This window comes from Eubalaena glacialis, chromosome 2 (assembly GCF_028564815.1).
Source record: "Eubalaena glacialis isolate mEubGla1 chromosome 2, mEubGla1.1.hap2.+ XY, whole genome shotgun sequence".
NCBI classification, from domain to species: Eukaryota; Metazoa; Chordata; class Mammalia; order Artiodactyla; family Balaenidae; genus Eubalaena; species Eubalaena glacialis.
In genome coordinates, this window is record NC_083717.1 from 110,832,013 (window position 1) to 110,850,133 (window position 18,121).

The 18,121-nt window shown below is 43.0% G+C and overlaps 2 protein-coding genes across 3 annotated transcripts in view; one reads left to right on the forward strand and one right to left on the reverse strand.

The window, feature by feature from the left end:
• Positions 1–7,715: 7,715 nt before the first annotated feature.
• Positions 7,716–11,085, forward strand: SRP14 (signal recognition particle 14). 2 transcript variants are annotated; one of them, XM_061182256.1, is made up of 5 exons: positions 7,716–7,848; positions 8,004–8,076; positions 8,599–8,711; positions 9,888–9,920; positions 10,415–11,081. In XM_061182256.1, the coding sequence occupies exons 1-5, from the start codon at positions 7,825–7,827 to the stop codon at positions 10,502–10,504; spliced, it is 333 nt and encodes a 110-aa protein (XP_061038239.1). In that variant the 5' UTR covers positions 7,716–7,824; the 3' UTR covers positions 10,505–11,081. The 2 variants fall into 2 exon arrangements, with proteins under 2 accessions (XP_061038239.1, XP_061038240.1); XM_061182257.1 differs by lacking the exons at positions 7,716–7,848; positions 8,004–8,076 and adding an exon at positions 8,288–8,374 and having other exon boundaries at positions 8,581–8,711; positions 10,415–11,085.
• Positions 11,086–11,321: 236 nt separating this feature from the next.
• The window catches only part of EIF2AK4 (eukaryotic translation initiation factor 2 alpha kinase 4), a 107,013-nt gene continuing 100,213 nt past the window's right edge, over positions 11,322–18,121 (reverse strand). Inside the window, exons 34-39 of the mRNA XM_061180527.1 lie at positions 16,481–16,539; positions 15,468–15,565; positions 14,133–14,201; positions 13,681–13,725; positions 12,209–12,327; positions 11,322–11,509 (exon numbers count right to left, since the gene is read on the reverse strand). Coding sequence (XP_061036510.1) covers positions 11,452–11,509; positions 12,209–12,327; positions 13,681–13,725; positions 14,133–14,201; positions 15,468–15,565; positions 16,481–16,539 — 448 coding nt within the window. The 3' untranslated portion in view covers positions 11,322–11,451. The remainder of the gene's footprint in view (positions 11,510–12,208; positions 12,328–13,680; positions 13,726–14,132; positions 14,202–15,467; positions 15,566–16,480; positions 16,540–18,121) is intronic.

Genomic DNA, 18,121 nt, shown 5'->3' on the forward strand with positions numbered 1-18,121 from the left:
ATGAAACCCGGCCTTTCTGCCGTGCTTTCTCACGTACCACTCCACCAAAGCAGTGTGAGCAGAATATTCCCATTTTACAGTTGAGGAAATGGAGGCTCACAGGGATTAAAGAAGTGACTTTTCAAAAAAAAAAAAAAAAAAAAAAAGAAGTGACTTTTCTTCAGAAACACAGCCAGAAGGTGCTGAATTGGGCCTAGAGTCCAAGAATTGAGAACCCAGGAGGCAGGATTTTGCCTGTGTTGGGGGATGGAGGTGGGGTGGGGGAACAGGGGCTTGGGAGGGAGGAGGGGAAAGATGCCAGGTGGAGAGCAGAGCCCCAGGTTTTTCGACTGTGCCCAGAGCTGGCCTCTCTTCTGACTTCCCTCCCTTCTCACCGTCTCCTACCCCTTTCCCACCACCTTTTTGGACACCTGAAAGCCCTGCCTCCAGTCTGGGCTGCCCTCAGCCTGAGCCATTTGCCTGTTCTCCCCGTCAGGGACAGCGCAGCATGGCGGTTGGCTCTGAAGTCCGTGGGCCCAGGTTCAGATCTCCACTCCACCTCTTACTGGGGGTGTGACCAAAGCACATCTTTCCACCTCTTGGTGCCTCAGCGTCTTCCGCCAGAAAGTGGACGTCAAACAACATTCACCTCACAAGACTACTAGGAGGTTTTAACTGTATAGTTAAAACCAGAAAATGGTTAAAGCAACCAGAAATGAGCCTGGCACTAGTCATTTCTCAATAAATATAAGCCAGGTATTCTTTGAGAAAAAAGGAGTCTCTCCTCTAACACAGAACTTGGTCCACTTCCCGTGACCCCAGCACCTCGAACAGTGCCGGCATGAGTGGGTGCTCGTTTAGTCTATGCTCAGTGATTGAATGAATGATAATGTCCATTACAGAGAAACTCCTGGCCTCAGCAGAAGTGATTCTGAAAAATGATGTTAACAATCTTGGATATTTTTATGGTCTAAGGTCATGGGACAAGACCTGGGAAGGCTAGGGCTGCCTGCGGCCGCACTTGTCTGACAAGGTCAGGGCGTCCCCTGCCGGCCCCAAGTAATGCTGCAGGCAGGGCCCAGCGGGGCGCTCTCACTCCTGAGGTGCCTGCCTGGAGGGGGGCCTAGTGGCACTGCCTACTTTCCCTACCTCGCCGCGAGCAAAGGGAAGGCCAGTGCTAACCACTGGCACTCATGGGCTCTGGACATTTCCCTAGGACTCTCAAGTGGGGCTGGGGGGAGAGAAGCAGTAGCTCATAAATTTGTTCGTGGGAGAGACTTCGGCAATCTAGTCCAAGTCCTTAACATAATGATGAAAAAAAAATTAAATACATCTATTGGGCACTTACTGTGACCGCTTTACATGGATTAGCTCATTGAAACCTGAAAACAACCCTTCGAGGTAGGTACTACACAGAGGAAACTATAGATAGGTGCCTCTATCAAGGTCCCACACAAAGTAAGGGACCAGCGGCAAACCCAGGGCCCCTGACACCCAGTCCAGTGCTCTCGTGCTGTCTCTCCAGGACACTGAATCCAGGACTACATCCTGGGGGCACAGGCAGGGGCAGAAGTCCCTGGAGGCTTGAGTCTCCCAAGAAGACACACAGTGAACATTTGTTGATTGACTGACAGAAAGAATAAAGGAACTGGTAGTTCCAAGCGTCTGGTTGTATTCAGCCCAGGGAATGTGTTGCCATGGCGATCAGGAGGTTATTCTCTCTCTCTGGGGACCCAGACTTCTAGAACACTTCTAGGATATGTGTGGCCACCTCCCTCTGGCCATCCCTCTGCCTTCTCTCAGATGTCTCCACCCGACCTAACCACCTCCCAAGACTCAGGAGGGCTCCCCGGCCTTAGGACCTCACTCCTGTCACCCTGAACCCAAACCCACCCAACACCATTTTCTGCTGCGTTTTGCTGATACCTTCCCTCCTTCCTTCATCCTTAGCTGATCTTAAAGTCAGCACACTGGGCTACATACAGTGAGGCAGGTCAGAACCTGAGGTGTGGTCCCCCTCAGAAACTGGAAACCGTCAAACCAGCACAATATCTGACAAGATGGGCACTGATCCATGCTTGTTGTCATGATCTGCTTCTGTAGAATAAATCTATTATACCTTGACAAACAGCAAAGGGGAACAGCCAACTGCAGTCCAGTGACTAAGGTGCAGTAATGCACACCTTAGCTCATTTCCTCCTTCCCATGACACAGTGAGGGAGGCGCTTGGATGACATCTCCATTTTATGAGGAAATTGAGGCACAGAAGGATTTAAGTAGATTTGCAATAAGCAAAAAAAGATTAGTGGGTGTTTCCAATGGAAAACTTGGCAGTGTTTAGAGCACATCCTCTGTGTTATCTGATTAGAGCCTTTCATTGCCTTTTTTTAAAAAAATCAATCAATTAATTAATTAATTAATTTTTGGCTGTGTTGGGTCTTCGTTTCTGTGCGAGGGCTTTCTCTAGTTGCGGCGAGCGGGGGCCACTCTTCATCGCGGTGCACGGGCCTCTCACTGTCGCGGCCTCTCTTGTTGCGGAGCACAGGCTCCAGACGCGCAGGCTCAGTAGTTGTGGCTCACGGGCCTAGTTGCTCCGCGGCATGTGGGATCCTCCCAGACCAGGGCTCGAACCTGTGTCCCCCGCATTGGCAGGCAGATTCTCAACCACTGCGCCACCAGGGAAGCCCCCCCCTTTCATTGCCTTTGAGCTTGTTTGCAACTCTGCACTGTACAGAACAGACGGCAGTGCAGTGATCCTGTCTATGGATACTCAAATTCTGTTTGTTCGAGGGACAACAGTCTCCTCTTGTGGAAAAGTCATTTGCTTCTGTTTACAAGTTGATCTCAATATTCCTGTTCTATATATGTGTCTGTTCTTTGGAGTCTCCTTTGAATGACTTGTAGCATCTACCTGGTTCCCTCATTAATGATAAGGTAAATAGATCTTGAATATGTGTATGAGAGTCATGATTTAACCTTTTAATGTTTTTAATTATCTTTTAACAGGGGTAACAGGTAATTTGCCTCCGGTTGCTTAGACAAGGAGAGGTAGACCTGGGGTTCGAACCCAGGCAGCTAGGATGCAGCATCTGTGTTTATAACCATCACCCTATGTTCCAGGTACTGCATAGCTTGATTGCATTAGAGTGGCTGCAGCTGTAAATAAATTAGACCCTTGATCCTACTTCAAACCCTATAGCTCTAATTAAAAGCTAATAAACTAAATGGTGGACACGTGTGACCACAGCATTTGGGAGCGAGAGCTTTGGGTGGTATAAGCAGGACACTCCTCCAGGCCCTTGGGCCACTACGGCTGAGGAGCGCTGGGTGTTTCTTTCTCCCAGGCCTTCCGGTGGTGGCCCTGCACTTGGGCTCAAGTAGATGCCGGTGCTGTGGGCTGAGGGGCTCTGTGTTGCCCTTGGTTCTGCGCAGCCCTTTGCTGAAGGCCCAGATGAGGGAGGAGATTTGGGGGCCATTTTCCATTCCCCAGGTCTCCTGGGGTGAGGGAGAAGGAGCCGGGAGCCGTGTGGGCCGCGTGGCTGGGAGACAGTGACCCAGCTGCCTGCTGCACGTACTCCTCTGCTCCAGGCACCAAAAGGTAAGATTTCAGGTGCTTGACAACATTAGAATTTAACCACATCTTGGGGACTTCCCTGGTGGCGCAGTGGTTAAGAATCCGCCTGCCAATGCAGGGCACACGGGTTCGAGCCCTGGTCCGCGAAGATCCCACATGCCGCGGAGCAACTAAGCCCGTGCGCGCAACTACTGAGCCTGTGCTCTAGAGCCCGCGAGCCACAACTACTGAAGCCCGCGCTCGTAGAGCCCGTGCTCCGCAACAAGAGAAGCCACTACAACGAGAAGCCCGCGCACCACAGCAAAGAGTAGCCCCCGCTTACTACAGCTAGAGAAAGCCTGTGTGCAGCAACGAAGACCCAACACAGCTAAAAATAAATAAATAAATAAATAAATTAATTAAAAAAAAAAGAATTTAACCACATCTTATTGACAGAGACTTTCAATATCTTTGTTCACTGAGCTACCTTTACTCCTGACTGATCATAAACAATTCCACTTTTTCTTATCGGGGAATTTATTTTCAGATGTATATTTTTATAAACTGATTCACTTCCTTGTTGCTTTTATTCATTGTTTTTAATTTTTAAATCTAAAATTTTAAAATGTAGCCACATTAATTTGTTTCATAGTACTTCTTTTTATCATTCTTTTATTTATGGCAGAAATACTGGTTTTCCATTTATGATAATGATATTAAATAAACTTGTTTAAGTATAAAACGAGTCAACTTAAAACTGTTAACTGATAGTGCAGGTGGTATTTGGATAATGGCAGAAATCAAGATGGTGGTGTCCAAATGATGGAATTTATATATTATTATAAATGATAGCACTGTTTCTCTTTATTGAGCACTTATTACTTGTCAGCCTCAATGCCATCCACATAATGCTGTCCAATAGAATCTGTGCTAATGGAAATGCTCTATATCTGCACTATCCAAGCCACACGGGGTTACTGGGTCCTTGAAATGTGGCTAGTGAAACTAAATAATTGAATGTTTTCTTTTATCTAATTTTAATTAATTTAAATTTAAGTATCCATGTTTACCATATTTGAGCAAGCGTAAGGGTCTTAAATATAAACTCTTTATAACATCTGTGAACTATTATTATTGCCATTTTGCTGATGAAGAGATTTAGACTTTGAGAGGTTGCCTGAGGTCACATAAGTAGCAGAGGTGGCATCTGAACCCAGACCCACTGAACTACAGTACAGGTGCTCTTAATCACTTCCCACAGAAAAAGCCCAAAGAACATTCTGTCAGTAGTTGAATTGTACTGGGCCATGTGTGACGCTAAAACTGGCAGACTTGTGTATTTCTTTTACTAGAGTGGCTTGTTCTGTCATGGGATGGTCTTGAGGTATCACACAGGGTGGCTGGCATGACTGTTGATTTTTGAGTGGAACTGAGGTGTGACTGAGACCGTGGGAAGCAGTGAGATGTGTCCACATTGAGGGCTAATCCTGACAAGGCCCCAGATGAATCATGGCCTCCAGGCTCTGTGCTCCTCGAGCCCAGGGCCATTTCCTTCACCCTACTGTCGCCAGTACCAAGCCCATGGCTCTAAAGAACATTGGTCAACGTTCAATGAATAATAGAGGCTTAGAGCACAACGGTCATCATTTAGGCCAACCTTTGGATCACACAACTCTGTAACTGGTTTCACTTAAATTCATGACCATAAATATCAAGTGAGCCCTCACATTCCCTGGCAGTCTGACAACACATCTTAAATATGTTCAGTCTCTGATGATTTCACACTTTCTTCCAAATGTCCAGCACCATGATTATCTTGTGGCTTTTGGTTCTCCAGGATCTGTACCTGTTTGTGATCCTCCGTTGTGTGGGTCTTGGTGAAAGGCAAGGAATATAAAAGGGTCAGAGGGTCACTCCCTCACCTACCCCAGGACTTGGGCTCAAGCATATGATCTAGGATTGGCCAATCTGGGGCTTGCAACTAGGACTCTGACTGCTGAGCTAGTGAGACCAAGGCCCAGGGCTCTTTAGAGGCTATTCATAGTGGTAGTCATTGCAGGGTGGTCTTGTGCTGGCAGCCCTATAGGAGGAGTTTTCACCAGACCGTTCCAGTCTGTGCTAGTTCCATGGGCATATGAAGATGACGCCCCAGTTTGTAGTTATAACTTTTACCTCTCCTCTGAGCTCCAAACTTGTATATGCACTTGCTTACTTAATAGTTCCACTTGGATATGTAATAGGCATCTCAGATATTACAAGACCAAAAAAACTCTTTTCATCTTCTTATAAAACTATTTACTTCTCATGTCTTTCCTATCTTAGTAAATGGCACCACCATCCACCCAACTGCTCAAATTCAAAAACCTGTGAGTCATCCCCGATTTCTCTTTTCCTCTTAATGTCCACAGTCAGTTGAGTACGAGTCCTGTTGACTCTACCTTCAAAGTATACACTAACCTGATCGCAAATGTTGCTAGCACCTGGACTTTTGCAATAACCTCTGCGGTAGCCCCCAACCCTGCACCAAGATATCTATGTTGCAATACCTGGAACCTGTGACTATGTTACCTTACATGTTTAAAGGACTTTGTGATTAAATTAAGGATCTTGAGATGGGGAGATTATCCTGGATTATCCAGGAAGGTCCAATATAACCACAAGGTTCTTATAAGAGGGAGGCAGGAGGATCAAAGTCAGTAGTAGGAGATGTGACAATGGAAGCAAGAGGTGGTAATGATGTGAGGAAGGGGTCATAAGCCAAGGAATGCAGGTGGCTTCTAGAAGGGCAAGGAAACAGATTTTTCCCCTGAAGCTTGCAGATGGAATGCAGCCCTGCAGACACATTGATTTTAGACTTCTGACCTCCAGACCTGTAAAAGAATAAATTCATGTTTTTTTAAGCCACTAAGTGTGTGCAGATTTGTTACAGCAGCAATAGGAAACTAATACAACCCTCTAATTGGTCTCCCCATTTCCCGCCCTGTCTCTACAATGCCTTATCTACACCACAGACTGAGGATCTCTAAAAAAGCTAAATTGGATTGTCACCGTTCTGTTTAAAACTTCCTTACCAAGAAGCTTTTCTTTGTATTTGAAACAAAATCCAAATTTACCAGGGCCGTCGGCCCTATATGAGCTGGTCAGTGGATACCTCTCCAAGCTCTCCATACTCCTTCACCCCTCCTTCCACATGCTGCCTCCACCCCACCCCCCAAGGCTTGTGGACATCGGGCAACTTGTTTCCCCATTGGGGCCCTTGTTCTAGCCATTCCCTGTGTCTGGAACACTCTGTCCCCAGATATTTGAATGGCTAGTCCCTTTAGCTTTCAGCTCAAAGTTCTCCTCTTCAGAGGGATTTCCCTGACCCCAACCTAAAGTAGTCCCCCTGTCACTCTCATTTGTATCATCCTGTTTAGTTGTCCGCACAGCACTCTTTATCTGAAGCTATATTTACTAGTTGACTGTTTATTTCCTCACTACTCCTTTAACCCAAGTTTCAGGAAACCAGAAACTTGTATCCTGCTGTAGCCCCCTCTCCTACAACAGTGCCTGGCATAGGCTAAGAGACCCTCAGTGAAAACCATTGCATGATTTCATGCTTGACTTTTCCAAGACCTAGGGTTCAAGTTGGCTACTGGCAGAGCAGGGCCTACACCCCAGGTCTCCAGACTGAACCCAGAGGTGAAACTGAGACCTGGCTCCAGGCCCTCTTACTAGAGCGGGGGCCACCCAGCCTGGTCAGAGAAGAGGGAGAGTTCAGAGGGAACTCATGGAGAGTTCCCGCCATGGGAACTTATTACAATGACAGTGGTAATGAAAACAGCTAACGTTATGGAGCACCCTCTATGAGCCAGACACTGTTGTAGGTGTTTAATATAAGTTCATTTCCTCTTCACAACCACACAGTGAAGTGGATACTATTATTATAGGTTGAGGAAATTGAAGCACGGAACAACAGTACAGCTGAATATACACAACTATAGGTTTCCATCAGATCCTTCCGGTGCTCTCTCACTCTCTCCCACTGCTTGGGTGAGAGTATTTGCTTGTCTATGAAACTGCGCACAGCCCAAGGTCCTCGGGGTCGTTGCCTTCCCGGGACTGGAGGGGGCGCCCCAGAGCGCAGGCGCGGGGCGGGGCGGGCGGGCAGAGGGCGGAAGCAGGGATTGGGTGGAAGAGAGCTGAAACCTAATAGCGGAAGTCCCGCGCAGCCCGGGTGAAACTTCCGGCTGCAACTTCCGGCTGCAACGGCTTGGGGCTTATGCTGACGGAGCGGAGCCAGCAGCGCTAGGATGGTGCTGCTGGAGAGTGAGCAGGTATAGCCAGAGCTGGCCGGCTGAGGGACCGATACTGTTTGGGGCTTAGCTCGGGACCTCTGTCTCCTTCTGCGGGAGGGACTGGGGCTTGACGAGGCGGGGGGCGGGGTGGGGGTTTGGAGTTGCCTAACGGGGTCGGGCTTCTTGTGTTCCAGTTCCTGACGGAGCTGACCAGGCTCTTCCAGAAGTGCCGGTTGTCGGGCAGCGTGTTCATCACCCTGAAGAAGTGTAAGCAGCTGTGGATGCAGCAAGGCCGGAAGGGAGCTGGGAGGCCGAGCGATGCCTCGGCCCGGGTGCCCAGTGACTGGGAGCCACAGGCAGAGTCTGTCTGCCGCGCATCCCCGCCTTCCCGTACTTTCCTCCACCTGGTACTGGCACATTCAGGGCTGAGGGGCCGGAGAGTATTGGGGATTGTGGCTGGTGCGGCCCCCAGCACTTAGCCACCTAAGTCAGTTCCGGTTCCAGTGGGCCCCAAGCATGTCAGGGCTCGTATTTTTGTCAAGGATCCCCAACCGCGCCGTGATTGGTGAGATTTAGTCTGCTTTGATATTACAGTGTTCCCATCGTGGAAGTGGCAAGTAGGTTCCCAAAGTGTGGGCAAGGCGTAATAGCAGATAATGTGGTTAACAGAACTAGATCAGTGGAGGTGGATTAGGTATCCTCTTGGAATCTTTCTCCTACTTTTTAACTCTTCGTCTACCTGTTAACCACGTCTGTGGCTGTGTTCACCAGGATGTATTTTTCATGCAGATGATGGTCGAACTAAACCCATTCCAAGGAAGGGTTCTGTGGAGGGCTTTGAGCCCTCAGACAACAAGTGTCTGTTAAGAGCTACTGACGGGAAAAAGAAGATCAGCACTGTGGTGAGTTGGATTCCTAATACTCTTAATTTTGGAGTTTAAAGACTTGAATTTAACTTGAGGGGTATATCTGAACCAGTTTTTTTTTTTTTTTTTTTTTTAAGTTATTAAATAAAGCCTAGTGTGTAGCTCCCCATCTGTTTTGGGATCAGGGTCTTCTTTTATTACCTTAGTAATAGAAAACCCAAAAGCAAAATTAAAACGAAGAAGGTAGAAGCCAAACACTTGTTAGAAATAAAATTAGCATATTGGTCCTTACTCAGAGTAGCACGGTAAGGAGCAGTTGGCATATTTGATTCCTTATTCCTTTACTGTGCTGGGCCTTCAGTGAACAGTTTCTTGGTATCAGATGCTTTTACTTTTAAGCTGATTGTTCACTTATCTTTGTGGTTCATGTACCAAACATGTATTATATTAGGCTTTGTATTTGAGAGCATATGATTTAGTCAAGAGTCCTAGTATTATTCCCTTTCAAAGTGGAGGTTGAATATGGCAAAGCAAGAGACTGCTTGGATTCCAAATGAATACTTCTTTATTCTGCTGGGGCAGAACCAGACTGCCCTCTAATCACATCAGCATAGGATATTCATGAGAATGTATGCCGTAATTAGTTGATGTCTCCCATTACCAGTTATCTTGAGAAGACTTTTACAGTAAAGCAAGCTTATGTGGCTTTTAAAAATAAAGTTGGGTGTCATGAAATACGGAAAACTAAGGAGTCTTCAGAGGTAGAATTTCTTTTGTTGTGGTAGCTTGCATTTTGCTTAAATGCGCCTGAATTAATGGTAGGTTTAAAATAAGATGGGGAGGGAGTAATTTAAAAGTATCTTGCACAAAAGATTAAATCCTTTGACGTCTCTCAGAACCCTGAGAAAAAGTCAGTGCCATGTGTGTAAGAGATTTCAACAGAGGCAAGAAGCATAGCTTCTTAAGGAGCCCACTTCTGCCTCTTTCCCATCTTGGTACAATTCTCAAAGTGCAGAGCTACTTTGCTTGTTCCTCAGGCAGAGCAAAGTGGAGTAGAAAAATAGCTTTTAGTGTATTATGACCCCTGCAATTGGGAAGAAATATTTTTAAAGATTAGGATGTTGTCTTCACGAGGCTTTTGAGTTGTTATTGGGTGAGGCAGATGATTCCTATGTGGATAACAGGGGTGACCTTTTCCCCAATCTTTTCCAGGTGAGCTCCAAAGAAGTGAATAAGTTTCAGATGGTGAGTGTCTGGTGTTCTCTGCGTCTCATTTCTCAGGGCAAGAGTCAGCATAATAATTAACACTGGCCTAAGATTGCTATTTAGGTTCACTGCTCTCCTGTGATGTCTTACCAGTAGTTTACAAGTAAAAGCTGCCAGGCTGTGAAGTCTACTTTCAACGCTGATAGTCTTTTTTAGCTAGATTTTGTTGTCTTAGGCTTCAGATATGCTCTATGTATAGCATAGCTGAATAAGAAGTTGCCTGTAGTTTTCCATTTTTGCTTAAAAAAGAAGTAAAAAACGTGCAACTCACTAGTGGGTGTTGCAGAAGCTGCTATGACGTGAGGGTGTTTTCCTTACACCATTTTCCTTAGGATACAAGTATCCCCATGGTATTATATGCTTTATCAGATAGGCTTTCTGATTTTGGCTACCCTAAATCCATTATGGAAGCACAGCAGATGCTCCACCAATGTGCAACTCTTCCCACTAAGGTCATGCTCTTTGTCTTTTAGGCTTACTCAAACCTACTGAGAGCTAACATGGATGGGCTGAAGAAGAGGGACAAAAAGAGCAAGAGTAAGAAGAGCAAAGCAGCGCAGTGAAGGGCACCAGCTTCCCGCATTCACCAGTTAACCACTGAATTGCTATTTTTCCTTTGGTTTTTCCTTTTGGCCACAAAGCTGGGTTTCTGATTCCCCTACAATAACTGTTTTCATGTGAGATTAGGGTCATTTTTGGATGGAAGAAGGGCTGCAGTGTTTACAGGGTAGTTACAAGAAGCCAGTTTATTTTATATCTGGCTAAGTGGTCTGTGTTGTGTGGTTGTATGTTTCTGGATAATAGTTTACAGTCTCTGTAGCCGTCTGTGAAGAGCACTGTATCATTAAACTTGTATTTATCAGTACTGACCATCTTTTATTCCTTTTCCCATCCCATAAGAAGTTTCTGGCAATAGCGCCTCATTCTGGAATGACTGATTATGAATAGGCTTTAAGCCCTGTCTTATGAGTTACTGGAATTGAAACCTGACAATTTTATAAAAAGTTGTGTTATTTCATGGGTATTTTTCCCAACTTGGCTGTATAATTTTATCATCATAGTTCCTTTAGCAAATTTGAATGAGTGAGTTCTCATAGCCAAATGAGAGTTTGCTTAACCAAACTAAGGATAAGCCTATTACAAAATCATCAAGAATAAAGATTCCAAGTTAATGATGATATTTGATTTCTTTATGCCCTTTATTTTGGACATTTTCATGTGCTCCAGTATATAGGGCTGAGAAGAACAAGGCTGTTTTCTTGTGTTCTAGCTCCACAAAACCTTTAGTGCTAATAGATTTGCAACTAAAAAGCAAGAGATATATGAAAACATTTATTATATTCAAAAGATAAATTTATTTATAATATATTACACATGAAAAACCTACAAAGCTCAACTCTGTAGGACAGCTTCTTAGAACGTAAAGCTAATTTAAAATTACAGTGAATGTACAACATTTTATAGTATAAGCTCCTGTCTGTTTGAACAATGTAATGATCGTTCTTTAGGATTAAAATAAGATTCTGTAGTAGTCATCTCTGTAGCTATACAGGAATAGCACAGACACCCTGCAAAAGAAGGGAGAAGACAGGATCAGTATAATGGTAGAGAACAGAGTTGATAAATTATTTTTAGAACACTTAACCGTAGGAGTTTTGTGTAATCAACAACAATATGGAAGGCCAGTCACTAAAAACATTACATAAGTTTTACAGAAGCTGTGACTGGCAAGGGTCCAGTTTAGACAGTATAAGGGTCTACACAAGGAGCCCACCATTCACCTCACAGGCTTTGTTGTTTCCTTTTAAGTGGATGATAACATGAACAACTGGCAAGGGGACATAAAACAAAGTAGTCACACTTGTTTTCGTTCATTTAAATGTTTCTAGGAGTTACCTGGGTGATTAAAAATTATAACTGGTGCAGAAAAAGCATTTGAAAAAACTCATACCCATTCGTAATTGTAAAAAAAGAAAAAAAAAAACCCTTCAGAAAATGAGTAATTAAAAAAAAAATTATAACTGGGATAGCTGCTACTGGGACCACTGCGTTTTGTTATTGACAAGATCATGACTGTGATTCACAGTCCTGATTACCAGTTGCAGTTCTAATGTAGCAGCTTATTAGCCATCTGACCTCAACATGACAATAAGATATTTGTCAGTCACTTTAAAACCCCTCCTTGGGAAAAAGACCGAAAAAAACAAAAAAACCCTCTTTGAGTTTTAACCCATGTTGAAACCTGCAATGCCTAAGTGATAACTTACTTTTTTTCTACTTTGATGTTATAAATTTCATCACAGACTAATTTGAGGTATCTTTGCTTTGGCAGGCGTGACAGCAGCTGCTTCACAGTTGTGTTAAATGCCTGTTCATCAGCGTCCCACTAGGAAAAAAATAGATAAACCCTAGTATCTGTTAAGTCTTATTAAAACTGGTTTTTTCTGGGTGACTGATGGAATGTCAATGCCATTCCCCCCTTTAAGTATACTGAAGAGATCAGTTACAGGGAGAGAGAACTAATGGGGAGACTGCTAGGGTTCTTCCTTTGAAGCATCGAGTTTCTTTACAAGACCAGTTTACTAGATCCTGACTAACAATGCTGCAGCCCCAGTGTGCTCATGTGACTATACCAGTTATTTCTGCCAACTGTTGACTTTCTGTGAAATGGAGATACCACCTCTGATATACAGCCATTTGAGTGGCTCATAAAGCACTAAATTCCCAGTATATGCTTATTTACCAGACAACAGAATACTAGTGGTGAGGGGAAACAGGGAAGGGGGAAGTCAGCTTATAAAAGAAGCTACAAGGATATATTGTACAGCACAGGGAATACAGCCAATATTTTATATAAATGGAGAATAACCTTTTAAAAAAAAAACCAAAATGTAGTATGAGATTGTTAGCTCTGGGGCAAAGTTCATTTTTCATCTAACTTAATCTGTGACTAAACACTCTGGATAGACAAAAGCATTCTTTGGTATAACGTTGCAGAAATCACCTGTAGTTATTCTTACAGTTGAACATTCTTATAGCAAAGGTAAGTATTTACATTTTTTTGAAGTTCAATTAGGCTATTCGATAATAAGGGTATGTACCTGTTAAAAAAAAAAGCATATGAAAAAGGACCTAAATTTAATTTTTATGAAAAGATCTTCCATGTAGTTCTAGTTCTGCAAATGAGCTTCCCTAGTTGGAATGAAGGTTTGTAGAAGCGGCATAGTATAGTGGGTAAGAACATAGATTCTACTAGTCTGCCTAAGTTCATATCCTGGCTCTGCAACTTCCTAGTTAGGTGAATTTGAGTAAGATATCTAACCTGTCTGCCTCCCATTCTCCATAAAATGTAAAATGATTCCATTTGTCTGTAAAATGGGGATCTGTAAGAAGGTAACGTATGTATCCCTTGGGGCTGTTGTGATTAAATGAGTTAATATTTGTAAAGTGCTTAGAACAAGGCCTGCCAGAGCCTGACACACAGTAAAAGCACTAGATGTTTGTTAAAATCATCTCTGAAATTTAAAAGAAAGTCACTAGAAAAGTGTGATTCCCTCAAAATTTGATTTAGTAATAAATACATATGTCACATAAAAGGAACAATGTTACCAAATTCCTGGAACTGCCAGAAAAATACCTAATATCACTAAGAAAATAATGCCATTTTCAACTTTCTTTTGGTAACTCAACAGCTTTGGGATTTTAAAGGCCATAATGCAGAAGAGTTCATCTTGCTTACCTCTAATGATAGAAACTGTAAGATTGTTTCTTTGGGTAGATCCACCTGTTGATACACAAAAATGTACGTCATGTCAGGGAACCTAGGCAGCACATACTGACTTGTGCCTATGGTGTCACTTTGGATGGAGCAACATGAATGGGATGCTCCCGTGCTTATTGAACTGGGCAGTGATGCGATCTCAGCACTGGTGAACTAATACTCCCAGGCCCCACACATCACACCCCAAAGGTTTGACACTGCTATCTGCGAAGGCCTGAAACATTTAGAAAAATGATGATTTTCGTGTTCAGTCCCCTTCCCCCCAATCTTTCAGAGGAAGAAACTAGGAGAAACGGGCCTGCATCCCAATGCTGCTAACACTGAGCAAAAAAAAAGCCCTGACCTCTGAGGAAACTACTTTGACAGTACAGACAAAAGCCATCCTCAAAAAGTTAAAGAAAGTGACTTACAGCCAAAATTTCAATTTCACTGCTTTTCTGATGCAAGTTAGCAAGGGAGGTCTGAAGTCGGGTTTGTACCTAACAAGAAGAAAGCGTGTTAGAATTCAGAACCTGTCAAACCAAGCCATCTTTCTTGCCATTTCATTTCTTATTCTAGGAAACAATCACAGGTGACAAACCAAAGCCTAGAAGGGATCCCAAATATTATATAAGGACTTGCTCTTAATCCACCTCAGTAAGATGAGTGTCTAACCTATTATAATCTCAGGGGAAATGAGATTTTTATAGTCTATCTTGATCATTTGCTTACTCATCCATCTAGCTGCTTATTTCTTTATAATTTTGAAACGAACCTAATAAAAGCTCAGTACTGTGAAATAGTGCATGTGGAAGCAGGGAGATTTTAGTATTAAGCTAAATTTAGAAAAAGGGGACAGTGACAGCAATGAGAACGTGGAACTTAAATATGGTAGAAAGATAGGAAAAACAAGTTTCTACCCAACATCCTGAGAAACAGCCAGGAAAGCTAACAAAATGGGGTAACGTGATCTTTTGTATTTCAATCTAATTACATTCCCAGATAATGACTGCTCTCTTCATACCCTCTTCCCAGATGAGGCCAGTGTGCCACCCGTGCTCATTAGCCTTGTCCTGCTCTTCCCTTCCCACCGTCCCTCCCATTTGGAACACCCTCACCTTCCCTCCCCGCCTATTTAAATCCTTCCGGGATCACCTCCACGAAGCCTTTCTTGATCCATGCAAACACTGATCTTTGTCTCTCCCCCATGTCTGTAGCACACTCTGACACTCATTCAGTGTACTTATTAATTCAGCATCCTATTACTGATTTCCTTCTATTTTCCAACTATATAATACATATGCTTCGGAGGTTATAAACTCTTCAAGGACTGGGGCCCTGTCACGTCTTTTCTATTTTACCTGGCACTTAGCACAGAATCAGGCAAAGAGCAGATATCAAAAACATGTATGCAGTGAGAAACCTGCCCTAAGTCTTGTGGTAGATCTCTTCTGCTTTGTTATTTACAACAAAACCAAACAAACCCCATCTGCTATTAGAGCCGGATCAGAAAGTTTTTGTTTGGATCCAGTAATTCTGACAACAGCTGCATCTAGGTGCCCACAGTGTACACTGACGCCTCTTTGGAGGACAAATGGGGCAGAATCCTGGCACCAGAGATGCTTTGTGTTGATGGAATTTTCAGAAGTCACCAAGTTCAGGAAGTGGGAAGAAAAACATTTCCAGGAAACTGTTTCTTTTCCTCTTCTGTTCTCTTCCTCCTTTGTAGCTCACATTAGAAAGCCAAGGAAACGCTGACCATATACCTGAGTTTCATACCGCCTCCTAGCACTGGCTGACAGCTTCTCTGGGGCTACCACGCTCACAATGGGAACAACTGTTGTTCCATGGATTTCAAACAAACCTGAAACAGAGAGTTTTAGCTGTTATGGCCTCATCTGGTCCCACTTTCTATAACACACCACAGAGACGGCGGAGATGATTAGAATCCACTCGGGAGTGATTCTATGGACTGGATTGTGTCTGAGCTTTGTGTTCTATCTTGCAACTGCCTGCACTTGACCAGAAGGAGTCCAGAACCCCACCCAACCCCCAGCAGTTCTGATACTTCTGTCAAGATCACCAGCCTTCTCTCCTCAGGTGGGAGGTGACAAAGGCATAGAGAGGCAGTATGAGCCAAACCTCATGAACCTAAGAAAAAAATCAAACTGTATTTCCCAAACTCTAATACTTCTTTAAATTCCTCAAAGCATTTGAAATCTGATGGTGGCACAAAGTCTGCTAACAGAAATGAACCCAGAAGACCCAATTCTGTTAGAAGCCAAGTATGTCTTCTCGTGGACTTCACTGGGACATTTCTTTTTCAGTCAGGTTGACGGATGTGGTGAAACTAAAGGCGTAACTATCACCACTGTTCCCTCTCGGCTTTCATGAAAACAAATGTATATAGTGTCTTTCTCCAAGGCATTTCAAAATGCTTTTCTTCAATCTTCCATATGGGGAAAATGTATCCACATTTGACCTATATAATAAACTGAATCAAAAGAAGATTAAACCACTTGTAAAAATAAGACAGAGATATATCAGGACCAAAAGAGTCACCAAACTCCCAGTGGTTTTATCATTTTCTAGAATGTGGGTTTCAAAGGGATAAATTCCATTTGGTATAACTAACTGTGTATATGTTACTTTAAGAGTATATTTCTGATGCAGTGAGTTAGCCACAGTCATAGTGTTTAGAGCAAACACATACACACACACACACACACACACACACACACAAGCATTATTATGTTTAGGTTACAATTAGTAATTATACCTGAAGCATTAGAAAATGACCCCTTCAGATTTTGTACTGCAAGATTATCGGAAGCTTCTCTAAAAACAAGCAAACAAAAACAATTAGAATAAACAGTCATTAAGACAAAACAACACATAATTTACAGTGAGCTATACTTAGAGGGAGGCTTTTTTCTACTAAATATAAAAATATTTAATAAATATTGGTTATTAGTGGAGGAAAAACAAAAACAAAAAAATTTGTACTTAATTATGCTTTTGGTTCAGAGCAAATAAAAATTATCAAGGCTGTCACTTCAAATTAACATTCTAGAGACAACATTCTGATTTATTCAGCTGGGTGTGAAGTACTGGCTCAACGTAAGAAGCTAATTTCAATGAAATATAATGGGTGTTCTTTCTGCTCCCCTCACAATACAAGGAAACATTAGCAATGCCCCGCCTTCATTATGGCAGCAACCTTGGTGATCACCCACAGGAGAACATTTAGTAAATGAGATTCTTTCAAAAGCTGTTGAATGGATGTTCTTTCAAAGACTGAATTAATTTATAGCCTTTGAGAGACATAATAGCACTCTATCTTGGGAAAACAGGGAAATAAACATTCACATGGAGGAAAGATTTTAAACCTTTCCCTGCTAAAACTAAATCCCATCTGGCCTGTTAAGCGTCTTAATGATGTTTGCCTGTACTATTACTAATAGTCACTATTAATTAGTTGACTATTTTTTGTTTTTCCTTCTAAACCTCTGCCTTTGATTTGGATTCTTAATCCTAATACCTAGTGACTTCAAGAATATTATATTCTCTTAGAAAAAGCTTGATGGTGAATGTAGTCAAGCTAGGTGCATATGGGCAGGGTCAGGGGCCGGGGACAGAGAAGCAAGCAGGAACATTTATTTTATATAAGCCAGGATTTCTCTGTCTTGGCACTATTGACATTTTGGGCCAGGTAACTCTTTGTTGGGGTGGGGGCGTCAGTCCTCTGCACTACAGGATGTTTAACAGCATCCCTGGTCCCTGCTAGATACCAGCAGCACCTCCCGTTTAACAACCAAAAATGCTGTCTCCAAACATGGCCAAATGTCCCCTGAAGGGCAAAACTGCTGCTGGTTGAGAATCACGGATATAAGCCAAAAAAAGTAGAGTACTGTATTTTCTGATTATGAGCATAAATACAGGAGTTACAAATATATAGAAAAGCTTAAGGGAAATTAAGATCCCTTGTTATCCCACTAACCAGAAATAACTATAATTTAAAAATTTGGTCCATCATTCCACACATTTTTCTATGTATGGGCTATATATTTTGGTTGAAACAAAAATGGGATCATATCATACATCTTATTTGTGGACATCCTTCCTTGTAATAAACTCAGCTTTACCATAATAATCATTTTTAAAGGCTGCACAGTATTTCACTGTATTTACTGTAATTGGAACAGTCTTCTATAATATTGTGATATTATAAGTGAGATTCTCAAAGTGTGGTCCGGAGACCCCTGGAAGCCCCTGAGATCCTTTCACAGGGTATCTGCAACGTCAAAACTATTTTCGCAATAATCCTAAAATGTTAACTATCCTTTTTATTCTTATCCTCTCATTAATGTGTGATGGACTTTTCCAGAGACTACAGGATGTGTGATATCACAACAGACTG